The sequence below is a fragment of the Diaphorina citri genome, unplaced genomic scaffold (genome assembly GCF_000475195.1).
Source record: "Diaphorina citri unplaced genomic scaffold, Diaci psyllid genome assembly version 1.1 scaffold303, whole genome shotgun sequence".
Classification (NCBI taxonomy): Eukaryota; Metazoa; Arthropoda; class Insecta; order Hemiptera; family Psyllidae; genus Diaphorina; species Diaphorina citri.
The window spans coordinates 138,606-153,695 of NW_007377738.1; the positions used below are offsets into that span (position 1 = coordinate 138,606).

The 15,090-nt window shown below is 37.2% G+C and overlaps 1 protein-coding gene across 4 annotated transcripts in view; it reads right to left on the reverse strand.

Annotated features, from left to right (window-relative positions):
* Nucleotides 1-12,462, reverse strand: part of LOC103507287 — a 45,373-nt gene extending 32,911 nt beyond the window's left edge. For 2 of the 4 annotated variants that reach the window (XM_026822187.1, XM_026822189.1), the window contains exons 1-2: nt 9,837-10,296; nt 4,631-4,731 (exon numbers count right to left, since the gene is read on the reverse strand). In XM_026822187.1, the coding sequence (XP_026677988.1) occupies nt 4,631-4,712 (82 nt within the window). In that variant the 5' untranslated portion in view covers nt 4,713-4,731; nt 9,837-10,296. Of the gene's footprint in view, nt 1-4,630; nt 4,732-9,836; nt 10,297-12,132 lie in introns of those variants that run through there. The other 2 variants (XM_026822188.1, XM_017443253.2) reach the window with 2 other exon arrangements.
* Between the last annotated feature and the right edge of the window lie 2,628 nt (nt 12,463-15,090).

Genomic DNA, 15,090 nt, shown 5'->3' on the forward strand with positions numbered 1-15,090 from the left:
AAAATTAAAAAAAAAAAAAAAAAAAAAAAAAAAAAAAAAAAAATTGAAATTGAAATCAACCAATCAAACTGCTGACTAAAACTGCTTAGGTAATTTAAGAGTTACTAAAACCAAGTTTACCCTACAGACTGAGGTCCTGGAACCTTGAGTCTGTCAATTTTTGCTCTGTGAGGACAGCAAATTCAAAGTCAGAATTTCTTCGTGGCATCTAGCAGAACCTGACTGAGATCTTCAAAACGAAAAGTACAGATTTGCACAGGAAAAGTACAGATTTGCAAAGGAAAAGTACAGATTTGCAAAGGAAAAGTACAGATTTGCAAAGGAAAAGTACAGATTTGCAAAGGAAAATATACAGATTTGCAAGGATATACCTGGGGAAGTATGCCTAGTCTCAGCTCGTTCCTTGCTTTCTGCTTTCCTCCAGGGTTTTCCTAAGGAGTTCCTCGTCAGCCGCGTTACCGTTATAAGTGAGTCTGGCCACCTCTGGAAGGTCGGCCTCGGCTAGGAATGGAGTCTCGGTACCGGTGGTGCCAATTTGAAGGACGTTCCTCTGCAGATCTATGCAACACTGGAAAAGGATAAGAGGAGAGGAATAGCTGTTTATTTATTTATTTTTATTTATTTTTTTCCTGAAGAGGTTTGACAGAGGGGACTGTAACTGCTAAGGTTTTACCGTCCCGAAATCGAAGAGAGAAGAAAGATATAATAGGAGAAAGCCAGCCGTTCCGAGAACGAACATTATTCCATCAGGATAAAATATGCAACACTAGAAAAGGATAAGAGGAGAGGAATAGCTGTTTATTTATTTATTTTTTTCCTGAAGAGGTTTGACAGAGGGGACTGTAACTGCTAAGATTTTACCGTCCCGAAATCGAAGAGAGAAGAAAGATATATAATAGGAGAAAGCCAGCCGTTCCGAGAACGAACATTATTCCATCAGGATAAAATCCGCCCCGGGCGGGAATCGAACTCCCGGCCTAACGGTTACAAGGCAGACGCGCTACCAACCAAGCTAACTAGGCTGGCTTGAAGAGGAATAGTTATTGTCATGGAAAAAATAACGTAGAGAGCGAAAGATCGCGTAAACGTTAGATCGCGGGTCCGAAATCCGCGGGGGTCGAACTTTATTGTAAAGAGATAAGGTTCGTTCTCGGAACGGCTAACTTTTTCCTATCCTGTCCTCTTTCTCTCTTCGATTTTGATACTTCATACAGACGAGAGTAAGTACCCTCAAATTCTTGATTGTAATAAGTAGTACCTTCCCCTTCCAGACTGCTATACCTTCCTGGATCCCTTTTATTCTTATACCTAGACTAGGTACCTAGAATGATTTCTACGTTCTGTGGTCCCAAAATTTATTATACCTACATTTCTTTCATTTGACCTTTTTGTAGGAGTCAATACCGAGTTTTAGGAGGTAAAACTTAACCAGAGGACATCCAATTCTGTACCTCTCAACGTGTGTGGCGTTCCTAATATCCTAATACTTACACATAAATATAGTCGGTGGCCTAACGTCAAAAAAGCTGCATTTCGTCAGGAAAGCACCAAATTTGGCATGGACCTTTATTTGGACCATATAACTACACATAAATAATACATAGGTACTTATAGATAATTACTAATGAGGTAAGTAAAGCAGCGCGCACACTGATCATACACTTACAACACTTACAACACTTCAGACATTTCCAACATTTCCATCCAACATGTTGGAAGCTTCTATACCGCACACCAATCATACATTTCCAACATCGATCGAATGTCGAGTAAGTACCCTCAAATTCTTGATTGTAATAAGTAATACCTTCCCCTTTCAGACTAATGAGCTATACCTTCCTAGATCCCTTTTATTCTTATACCTAGACTACCTAGAATGATTTCTACATTCTGTGGTCCCAAAATTTATTATACCTACATTTCTTTCATTTGACCTTTTTGTAGGAGTCAATACCGAGTTTTAGGAGGTAAAACTTAACCAGAGGACATCCAATTCTGTACCTCTCAACGTGTGTGGCGTTCCTAATATCCTAATACTTACACATAAATAATACATACTTATAGATAATTACTAATGAGGTAAGTAACGCGTGTTTCTAAGAACTCCCTCGTGAGATGTTGAATCTAATGTGTCCAGTACCTATGTACCTACAGCTTTTATTATTTACCAACCTGCCTCGGTGGTGTAGTGGTCAAGGCGCTCGCCTGGTAAACAGGAGGGCGTCGGTTCAATCCCAGCCGAGGTATGGAATTTTATCCTCAATGTAATTTGAGAATTTGACCACAATAATAGTAGTAGCCTACTGCTGGAGTAAAGGGACTTTTCAGTCCTATGCGAGCAGTATAAATAAGCACTATTATTATTATTTACGAGTAAGTACCCTCAAATTCTTGATTGTAATAAGTAATACCTTCCCCTTTCAGACTAATGAGCTATACCTTCCTAGATCCCTTTTATTCTTATACCTAGACTACCTAGAATGATTTCTACATTCTGTGGTCCCAAAATTTATTATACCTACATTTCTTTCATTTGACCTTTTTGTAGGAGTCAATACCGAGTTTTAGGAGGTAAAACTTAACCAGAGGACATCCAATTCTGTACCTCTCAACGTGTGTGGCGTTCCTAATATCCTAATACTTACACATAAATAATACATACTTATAGATAATTACTAATGAGGTAAGTAACGCGTGTTTCTAAGAACTCCCTCGTGAGATGTTGAATCTAATGTGTCCTCAGCCTTATTATCTGTCAACAGATTCTCTATACTTGATGCTCTGATTGATAAATTCGTGTCGCTGCATAACCATTTGGTTTTTACCAAATACGTGTTTATCGTTCTCTGCCTTAGGTATCGTACATACCTTGTCTATTGAATGAATATGGATTCGTATAAATTCTACAGTATTGGTATCTAGTATTGTCATGTAGTCCATAGTTCATAGAGAGATTTAATGAGAGACAAAGAGTGCGGTTTTACTTTCTATTATCGCCTGTCCATGGGAACTTTAAAGGTAACGAAAGAGTAGAAGCTACACCTACCTACTTATGGACTTATTTCAGTCAGTTTACATTTTTTTTTTTTTTTTTTTTTTTTAAAAAAAAAGGGTTGTCAGGGGGGATTATAACATACAGGGTTTTTTCCCCGAAATAAGAGTAGGTCAATTGTTCTTCAGTTTTTTTCCATTTGAAAAATTCACAGTGGTTGTTGAACTCTTTGAACTGCGAACATTATTCCATCAGGATGAAATCCGCCCCGGGCGGGAATCGATGTCTCTTGGGATGATAGATGGTTAGGTACCTACACTGTGGTTACTATAAAGACTTGAAAACATCGAACTTACCTACATATATATAGGTACGTCTGAAATTTCAACTGTTAGACTGTAGGTACCTAGGTAATTAGTCACGGGGTACCTTGGCTAAATCATAGATACCTACCCTACGTAATATCCATGATCTTGGTATTATAAAACAAAGTAGGTAGAGATACCTATACTTGTGAATATTATGATACCTATTATTGTAGGAACAATGCTATGATCTAATACAGCTTGGTATTTTGAGCATAACCTATCACAACGTACAGTACAAGTTCAATGTCAAATCTTCATTTCAGTGGCGTAAAGTTATTCACACTGAAGTCTTTATTTATAAGAAATTTTCCCCCTTTCTTTTTTAGAGTTTTGATAGAGGGAACTGTAACACGGGAGGTCTTATCGTTCCGAAAGTGAAGAGAGTTGAGTAATGAATATTGTGAATCACTGACGAATTAGTATAGCTACCTCAGGATCTATAGTCCCTCCTACTTGCTGTCAGCTATCGAAACAACAGTAGAATCATCTCAACCATCACCTTTATGCAAAACTGACCTTTAGATGAACGAAGATGTATTAGGTACATTGTTCAGATTGGCCTGTTTTGACATTTTAATTGTAGATACGCTCTCTTAGTTTATGATTTTGCGAAGATTTCAATTCCTCAATAAAGAATAAAGAAGTGTCCGCCATGATTAATATTTACATGCCTATTTGAATCCGACCTTCAGTAAAAAATGGGTACTTTACGTTTACTTTAACCGTGAAAAACCTATTGTGCAGAATGAACAAGAACATTATTGCACATGTACTCATATTTCGTACAGATAGGTAGTTATTAGATAGGTTAGGTAAATCTGATCGTCTACCTACTTACCAAACAATAACAATCCTACAAATGGAAACTAGGTAGTTGGTAGGTAGATGTTTTTTTTTCCCCCTTCAAACCTAATAATATTTTAGGGAAAACCTCTAAAAAATATAGGATAGACAAGATACAAGATACAATTAGATATCTATGTTTTTCGTGTAACTAGAGGTTCATAGATTTCGAGGATAATACAATGGGAAGTGTAGAAATATGTAAACCTACATTTATATTATATGTAAGAGCAATATACGTAGCTCAGCCACTCAGCTATCCCAAGAAAAGGTATGTCGTATGAAACCCAAGTCGAGATTTGGTGAAACCCAAGCACACCCTATGGGATTGGAAATTTCATGCTCCACTCTAAAAGCACACCGACAGTGTTTTCTCCTAAAATGGCCCTAAAGACCTTGAACTTCTTGGCCTTTAAACCGAACTTACCTTTTTTGAAGTCTGATGGGGAAACATGATTATAAATTAAATCCAATGATTCCGACGAGAGTTCCGAGTCTGAATGGTCCATTGTGGTCTAGGAACTGATCCTGGAACAAATCAGGATATATCTACTTTAAATATCTGGCTTACAATGCAAACAAATGCTTATCTGGAAAACGTTTGTTGAAGGAGATAGCGGCCTACTTAATATAGGTATCACCAACCTACACCCAGATGGTGGTTGACTGCGGCTCGGGACGGTCCAAGTAATTTTGGCTAGAGACCATCAACCCCCTTCGGTGCAGCTACAACAATAATAATAAAATATAATAATAGTGCTTATTTATACTGCTCGCATAGGACTGAAAAGTCCCTTTACTCCAGCAGTAGGCTACTACTATTATTGTGGTCAAATTCTCAAATTATATTGAGGATAAAATTCCATACCTCAGCTGGGATTGAACCCACGCCCTCCTGTTTACCAGGAAAAGAAGAGAATTAAGTAAATTTTGGGAGAGAGAAATTTTGGGAGAGCAGAAAGTAGATTGGTAGAGAGGAAACTGAAAGAACTTTTCGTATTTCACTTGAATGAACAGAAATACCTAGGTATCGAAGAAAAACACGAAAGTAGGTAACAGAAATTTTCGAAAACATTAAGTTAAACATATTCTTCTACCTCAGCTGAGCTCTCTGCTTGTAATTTGGGAAACATGAAATTCCCGAGGTAAAGAGGTAGGTATAAGCAAACAATATTACCTACCTACTTATACATAAATAGGTAAATATTTATGTATTTACCTATACTTACCTACATAGGTATAATAAACCTACTGGAGAATATTAGGTATTCACCCTCAAATAAGATCTGTGTTAGTAGCTTTAGATCGTCCAGAACTGTATATAGGCAGTTTTTTAGGAGGTATACATATAGGTATGTAGATGTAGGTAAGTGTCCTAGTGTCCCACTTATAATAACAAAGGTTTATTAAGGTAGGTAACTATAGGCCAATTTATGAGGAGATTTCGAACCAAAAAAGAGGAAGAAGTGTAACTTTTGTAACATCCTATTGCTATGTACCACTGTTTCAGTCCACAGACTGAAGTTGGAAAACAGAACGAAATTGAAATGGAACAAAAACCTCAGGTAAAAAAAAGAAGTACTTACGTTCATTATTTTCTTTTTTTTCCTATTTTTTAAATTTTGTATTCTGCTGCTCTGTGTTTGTATCCAACAGGATTTTTGCCATGGTACCTACTTTTTCCCTTTACATTTTCAAATGGGCAACTAATAGCTACTTGCAACTCACCGATGTAGGTAATACGTATAGATATTATATAGGTACAAAATTACGAGAAGGTAGGTTGGTAGTGGGTGGATACCCTCCGCACTCAACCTTTGCCATCTCTTTAGCAAGGGAAATTTCAGACTGGTATCCTCCCTGTTTAAAGTCCCCCAGCCAGACATATGTAGGTACCTGTATGATTATCATCATTATCAATCGGTAATAAGTGGAATCACATATTTACAATATTCCCACCATGTAGGTACATACGTATGTAAGGTACCTATATTTACCTCTCTATTTATAGTTACCCATTCCAAGTTTATAGGTAGGTACACATCATCATGAGTACCTACCTATTTCCTATTTCTAATTTTCTACCTATGTAACTTCTGTATATTTTTGTCTGTGTCTATCCAAAACAACGTGAGGTAGATATCTATTATGTTTGAGTTTTCATTATTTTGTTCAAATAGAGTTAATATCAGAGAGAGGGAATTGCTTTCTCGTACATCCTGCTTTGTTATAACGTATGTGTAGCGTCCGAATGTTCAATGATATCAAGGCCGATGGTATACCTAAACTCACATTGATATAAACTTAAACATGGGTATATCACATTGGTATAAACTTAAACATGGGTACATCACATTGGTATAAACTTAAAATGGGTACATCAAATATTTTTGTTTCACGATTGAATTCAGAATCACTGGGGCCTGTTTCACGAACGACTCTCCACGTGCAGAAAAAAATGCCAAACCGTGTATGAGGTTTTTCTGTGCGTGGAGTAAAAAGTGAGGAATGGAGAATACAGATTCTTTAGTGAAATAGGATCCAGATCTACTTACGTACCTAGTAGGTAAATGATGGCAATATATTGCCAGTAGGTAGCAGTGCCTACACGGGAGAGACACATTTGGAGAAACTGGAGTTTTGGCACATCCACCAAAAATTATTGAATCATGGTCTCATTCGATATCAGTAGGTATAGTAGTTTGGCACATCCACTAAAGGTATTGAATTATTGATTCCTCTTTTTCCCTCTCTCATCTTTCTGATTGAATATCAGTAGTGGTTTTGGCGCATCCACTATTTTTTCTCTCTTTCAAGAAACTGGAGTTTTGGCACATCCACTTCTTCTTCTCTTCTTTTTCATCGCCTTTTCCCCGTTTTTCGTCAGCCCTCAATCAGCCCTAAGGTGATCGCTTTTGGGCTAACATTTGGTTTTGGCTACAGAATTTTACGAGGGGATGCCCTTCGCACTCAACCTTTGCTATTTCTTTAGCAAAGGAAATTCAAGCTGGTTATTTAATTATTTAAACTTTAATTACTACCATCATCTTTATCTTAGAATACATAACTATCTTATTTGGAAATGAGCTGATGTCACCAATGACCCACACCGTTCATCTCTACGTAAAACAAAATAGTTTGTGATAAGCTGATAAGGTAGCTGCACCCAAGTATAGCCACAATGACTTCAAGTAGACGCTGATAAGGTAGCCGCACCCAAGGATAGCCATGACTTCGAGTAGACTGGAAGGAGACGAATTCGATGATGTCCAATCTTTGGCGCCCAAAGTTGTCTACGTGACGGAATTTTCCGACAGCGACGACAGTTCGGTGGAAGACGAAACTGAGGAGGAGAAGGAGGCGCAGCGGTGGAAAGACTCGAAAAAGCGGACCGAAATACCGTCCGAGTTTTGGCACATCCAGAAACTCATCAAATACATGAAGGTAAAGATCATCACCGTCAGCCTAGTTAGCTTGGAAGCGCGTCTGCATTGTAAGCGCTAGGTCGCGGGTTCGATTCCCGCCCAGGACCGATTTTATCCTGAACCAGGGAAAGTATCGATGTCTCTGCCTGTTCGAATCGCATTGAGAGATTTTAGGCAGAGGACTGGTTCGATCCCAGTCAATCCGTTCAACAATGCCTTAGGCTCAAAAAGAATGGAGCGGAGAGCATAGAATATCAAGGAGGCATTACAGGGAAGCAACGACTTAAACCGCATAGAACTGAGAGCAAAAAGCGCTATACTATTTTCTCTCAGCTACACTCATTTAGCCCGAGACATAGTCTGTGCGCCTTAATACCTAATGAGAGGGACCTAAACTGTACCTAGTGACTCAGAGGGCCTCTAAACAGATTCATAGATCCGTCAAAAAACTTGGAATCAAAACTCAAAATTATTGGACATGTTGCCTACTATAAACACAATGATAATTAATTCATATCTATGCTATCTCATGCAGTACCTATTCTCTATTCTCTCAGCGCGGTGTTTCTCTCGATGCGGTGCGGGCTAGGTGCGGTTGTGTGCCCCGATCTATTAATCTCTTTTCATAACTGTATAGGGAAGCTGCTCTCCAAAGTCCTTAATTCCAATTGAAAGCCTAAATTAAAATCCATTTTCTTTCTCTTATCAAGCCTGCAGATCCGGGGTGGATTTTATCCTGGAGGCTTAAAGCTCGTTCTTGGAACGGCTCGCTTTCTCCTATCCTGTCTTTCTTTTCTCTTCGATTTCGGGACGATAAGACCCTACCAGTTACAGTTCCCTCTATCAAACATATTAAAAAAAAAAATCCTACAGATAAAAATGTGGGCATCAGAGCAGCTTTTCTGTCCTGTGATGTCATTTGCTCTTAATATGTGCCGTCATTTATTTGCTGTCCAACTGATCTCGTTTTAAACCCGCTTTTTTACATCGATGAAATAATACCCATCTTTCAAACCATGTCATCAGAGAATGTACATAATAGAGATTGGAATCAACGGCCTTCCCACGCCCCCACGCGAACCTGAGGAGTCAGATCAGGTGATTTTCAACGTAGCTTACCTAGACATTCTTCCAATTATCAGATTTACTACCCATTTCTTTTCCTGACGTATCTACATCTGGAAAACGATACAGATAACATTTGAATTTCCTTGTCAGAAGGCGCTCCGTTGTTTAGGTGTAAATAGCCACACATGTACAGTTTTTGAGGATCTAGCTTAGCTTATTATTAGAATCGAATAAAAACTGCTAGATGGCTCACAAAATACCACCTAACTGTTGCTTTGGCTAGAGACATTTGTAAAATTGGTAGGTAACTTGTATTTTTTAGATGCATGGAAAGTTCCAACAAAGGAACAAATGTACATAATCTGTATCTATTAGCTAATTAAGCTTATCTTTAGGTAGTTCATTTTATTGCTCGGAAAATGTCAAACTCTGACAATAAAAATAGGTACACCCATTATTTATGCTTTACTTGTAAATTGAAAATCATGAACAATATCGCAACTTCGTGAGTTTGCAATTAATCTCGATCTCAAAACAGAAAGTATAAATTTTAATTTAGGTAGGTTTGTAGGTATCTTTATCTCTACCTACTAGGGAGGTATGAGTGACAGTTTAATTAGACAGAGTTCGTGGTGAGTACCTGCAATAATAAATTTATTAGAAGTACATAATTGCAGGTACCTTTTCTATTTATAGAGGCAATATTCCATTTCATTTTAGGGACGAATTCAGGACATTCAAATCGAACAGAAGATGTTTGCTCACGACTTTCATGCTTTCATCATTACAAGGCTTGTGACATGACTTGATTGTGAAATGACCCAAATTAACGTCTACCGAAATTCATCATCAAATTTGACGAAACAGTCAATTATTTATTTATAGACCCCATTCATTAAATCGATTTAGTTTATACCATTCATCAATCACCTAATACTCCTCTCCTCACCTTCAACCCCTCAGGGTCTGTAGGCTAATTCTGAGCTATTAGGGACTAATACAGACAATTATTTACACTTCCTCGACCTCTGTAGGTAGATATTGGGGAGTATAATACTCCAAGTAGGTAGTCCTTCTGTTTTTTTTTTTTTTTTTTTTTTTTTTTTTTTTTTTTTTTTTTTTTTTTTTTTATGAACTTACCTTTTTGCTTCAAAATATACTCCCGTACCTATTTAATTCACCTTAATAAATACACCATACAAATTCTCCCGTTTCCTCTTTTAAACACAGGCAAAAAGGGCAATTTTCTTTCCTATTTCTCAATTTATTTTTCACACTTACACCACAATTTGACGCGCTTCACTCTTCGGAAAAATCGAAACTTTCTCGAATTCTACCCAAGCGACTCGGTCTAAAACTTGGCAGTGCTGGTATCACTACCAGACAGTTCCCAGTGTACTGATTACTGATTCATAATGTGGAAATCCTTGATAGGGGAAATAGTGTACCGAAAATTGGGAGGTTGTGCGGATGGATTAGTAGGTATAATTATGTTATTATTTTATTTTTATGTTTTTAATACCTATGTAGGTACGAGTAGGTACTTACGTTTTGGATTCGCTTATGAGTCATGAACACGTGAAATATGTACATAGACGCCTATACAGGGTGGTTCGTGATTTGCGAACCACGCTTATATCTCAGAAACGGCTGGGAATTAAGGAATGAAATAAACGGCATCATGTAGATGAAATTTTAATGATTAGAATGGCATTTTTTAAATTTGCAATTTCTTTTGCAAAACGGCCCGTTTTTTGCCAAATATAGGTCACTTTTATGGGAACCCCCATTTTTACTTTTTTATTTAATTTTTGGAATCAGCATAAAATTTTAATTGAAAAAATGTATTCACTCGAAAAAATTTGCTCTACAAAAATTTGCACGGTTTTGGCCCCTAATGAGGAAGTGTGGTCGCATGGTATAGGTACCTACTCACATATTGGTACCTATTTATGTTTAATAATAGAGTGCATCACAATATTCAATATCCATCTAAAAAAAAAAATAAAAAAATCCGGATATGAATTAGAAGGAAAACCAGACTGGCTGCAAGTTCAAGAGATATAAAGATAATGGATACGTGCAATAAAAATGAAAAAAAAAGAACCTCTAATCATATTATGTATTAGTATTCTACCTTCTGAAGATATAAGGAAGAACCCAGATTCATAAAAGAAAAAAAAATCAAAGAAACAAATAAGACAGAGTGTAAGAGCAAAATTTGGCAAATCGACTTTGCAAAAGATATGTGCCTCCATATCTATAGGTTTTTGAATGACTTGGTTATCTCTCAACTTGGAAATCTTCTTCTTTTTCTTCCCCTTTTGTCGTGTTCAGACGGGATCGGTGATTGCTTTGGGCTGCCATTTGGTTTTGGCTACAAAAAAAAAAAAATGTACGAGTGGGTGGATACCCTCCGCACTCAACCTTTGCCATCTCTTTAGCAAGGGAAATTTCAGACTGGTATCCTCCCTGTTTAAAGTCCCCCAGCCAGACATATGTAGGTACCTGTATGATTATCATCATTATCAATCGGTAATAAGTGGAATCACATATTTACAATATTCCCACCATGTAGGTACATACGTATGTAAGGTACCTATATTTACCTCTCTATTTATAGTTACCCATTCCAAGTTTATAGGTAGGTACACATCATCATGAGTACCTACCTATTTCCTATTTCTAATTTTCTACCTATGTAACTTCTGTATATTTTTGTCTGTGTCTATCCAAAACAACGTGAGGTAGATATCTATTATGTTTGAGTTTTCATTATTTTGTTCAAATAGAGTTAATATCAGAGAGAGGGAATTGCTTTCTCGTACATCCTGCTTTGTTATAACGATGTTGCATTTAATGAAAACTGATGTAAGACGGTTGAGAATAGAACAATTTTTTTTTTTACGTAGGTATCCATCTACTTACTGGTGTGGTTAATGGTTATAAAAGTGATTCTACCTATCGTAGTAATAGGGAAGAAATTCGGCCTCAAATTTTAATTAAGGCGATCTCGGAACAAAAGCAATAAGGATGTCGTAAATCAACCTCTTGGTAATGCTATTCACCTACCTATTTATTTTAAATCGGTAGGTATGTAGATACCTTAACGGCTTTACCACCCAAAGGTACAAAGTGCAGTGATATGTTGTGAAAACTTTTGCATGTTGAAATATCATTTAAAATGTTTACCTACCTATAAATAAAACTTTTTGTCCTCAACTAAAGTCAGATAAAAGTTCGCGACTATGGAACTAAAAATAACTTTTTGACTGTTGTTATTTTAAAGTTGACATAATTGAAATCACGAAAATTTTCTCTGTATCTACGTATCTATTGGTAAGTATATCCATTTTTTCATATGAGATAAAAACCTGCCCAGGTATTTAGAAAATGTTTGATCGATATTTACCTAGGAAACTTACCTACTACTTACCTAAGAGACGTGGTAGACATTCCTATACTGAGAGTAGGTCCTTTTTTCCTCTCTCACATTTCAGTGTGTTCTGATTAGATGTTCAACTTCAATTGATATATCTGACTTTTGCCAGTTCTTTTCTTCTTTTCGTTCTTAATTCACCTCCACTAAAAATAGCCTTAAATTGATTTATTTAATTATTTAAACTTTAATTACTACCATCATCTTTATCTTAGAATACATAACTATCTTATTTGGAAATGAGCTGATGTCACCAATGACCCACACCGTTCATCTCTACGTAAAACAAAATAGTTTGTGATAAGCTGATAAGGTAGCTGCACCCAAGTATAGCTCAGTATCAGGAGTAGTTTTGGCATATCCACTAATAGTATTGATTCTCCTTTTCCCCCCTCCTATACCTACCTCATTCAATATCCGCTAGTAATTTTGACGCATCCACCAAAAATGTTTCTCTTTAACTGATCACATGTAAAATGCATGTAGATAAGCTCTGCCTTGACCTACTGTATGATGTCAGCCTGGTTAAGCAACGTGGATAAAGATTAACACGTTGGATGGCGCCCAAAACTGGCTGATTAGAAATTAAAATGTTGTACGGGCAACATGTCATGTGTCGAGAACTCGAAATTTCCTCTTAGCCTACTGTATGATGTCAGCCTGGTTAAGCAACGTGGATAAAGATTAACAAGTTGGATGGCGCCCAAAACTGGCTGATTAGAAATTAAAATGTTGTACGGGCAACATGTCATGTGTTGAGAACTCGAAATTTCCTCTTAACCCGTGAATGATTAGCCCCTTTGTGCCCGCGCGTGTCTTTATTAGACCAATAGGTACTGGTCTGTATTAGTTGACTTTTTATTTACTTTGCACTCTTCAGTCCGCGGGTTGTTTTCAAAAGAAACCGGTTCCGTTCCCGAAAGGAAAATACACCTAGTTTATTTTATAATCAATATAAGTACTTAGATCTTAAAATAAAAAAAAAAAAAAATAGATACCATATTCAAATATCAGAGCATTACAGAGCTGGTGTAGCACCGGCGGTATACAAAGGGTTGATTTGGTGGGTAATTAAGAAACAATTACGTAGTGGCTATAAAATATGAATTACAGTTAATTGTACCTCTCTGTGACTGTACAATCTGTACATAGATTGTCCAGGGAATATGACTTTTACGACACCACAGACTAGAATTTATCAGGTAGCGAACATATCATGTGCACAGGGCATCACCTAGCACCTACTATCATTACGCCTAACGCCCATTTTGAACTGTAATAGCTATGAAATTACCATAGGTACCTACCTCGTGTTGGCAAATTAATATTATTATTATTATTATTATTATTATTATTATTATTATTATTATTATTATTATTATTATTATTATTATTATTTATCCGAGAATGTGGAGGTTTAGAGGTCCTGGTCAACCTTCTGGAAACGGACAACTTGAAATGCAAGGTAAAATGGGAACCTCACAACTAGAAATACAAAGCAAATTATGTGGGAACCTCACAGTTCGGAATACAAAGCGATCTTCCCTTACGTATGACGTAGGTCGTACTTCTGATGTAGGTACATATACCTACTGATTTTATAGGTAGGTGGGTGGATACCAGATAGGTACCAATATTGTATTCTACGTCACATGTGGAAAACTTTGAATGGCTATTAAGCCCGCCACTCACGGTAAGTTCCATCGCATGAACTGATCGATCATCGTATGCGATAACTCATCGTGAGTGGCGGGCCACTGAAATAGATGAGAAAACCCGAACTTTCTTGAGTTTCTATCTTTCAGCTCGGGACAATCTCCGTGCTACGCGACATCACGCAGGATTACGAAACTAGAAAGCTAGTCACAGATCTGGGTGGTGTGCCTCTTCTAGTCAAGCTGTTGAACGACTCAGCCAGACCTTTGCAAATATTGGTGGCGGAAACGTTGGCCAATGTTGCCAAAATGCGAAAGGCGCAAAAAATCGTCCGAAAAACGGACGGTCTTCCACAACTCGTAAGTTTTAGAATTCGATATTTCGATACGTCATATTTATTTTCATGACGGATATGTTGGGAAGTAATGAGAAGCATTGAAAGACCGAGAAGTAGTATCAAGGTATTATGAAAGTTAGGAAGCTGCATCGGTACGAATAATGTGAAACTGAGGAGGCTGAGTGGTCCGTGGTGGAAGAACACGCGAAGACCAGAAGGTTACGAAAACGAAACTTTAATATATGGAATCTCTCACTTAGAATCCCATATCATACCCTTAACAGACAAACGCCCAACTTTGGAGGCAAGGTGTTTCTCTCTTGATCTGATGTCCAATTGACTGTGGGATTAAAGGGACTTTTCAGTCTCATTCTTGGAGTATCAACAGGGTATATTCTATTCTTATTTCAGATTGATCTTCTGGATGTACCTCAACAAGTGCTCACAGTGGCTTGGGATGATCTAGATGCAGACAAGAAGGAAATGGTGTACGTTGTGCGAGGCAGTATCAAAGCCCTCTTACGTAGGTATCCATCTACTTACTGGTGTGGTTAATGGTTATAAAAGTGATTCTACCTATCGTAGTAATAGGGAAGAAATTCGGCCTCAAATTTTAATTAAGGCGATCTCGGAACAAAAGCAATAAGGATGTCGTAAATCAACCTCTTGGTAATGCTATTCACCTACCTATTTATTTTAAATCGGTAGGTATGTAGATACCTTAACGGCTTTACCACCCAAAGGTACAAAGTGCAGTGATATGTTGTGAAAACTTTTGCATGTTGAAATATCATTTAAAATGTTTACCTACCTATAAATAAAACTTTTTGTCCTCAACTAAAGTCAGATAAAAGTTCGCGACTATGGAACTAAAAATAACTTTTTGACTGTTGTTATTTTAAAGTTGACATAATTGAAATCACGAAAATTTTCTCTGTATCTACGTATCTATTGGTAAGTAT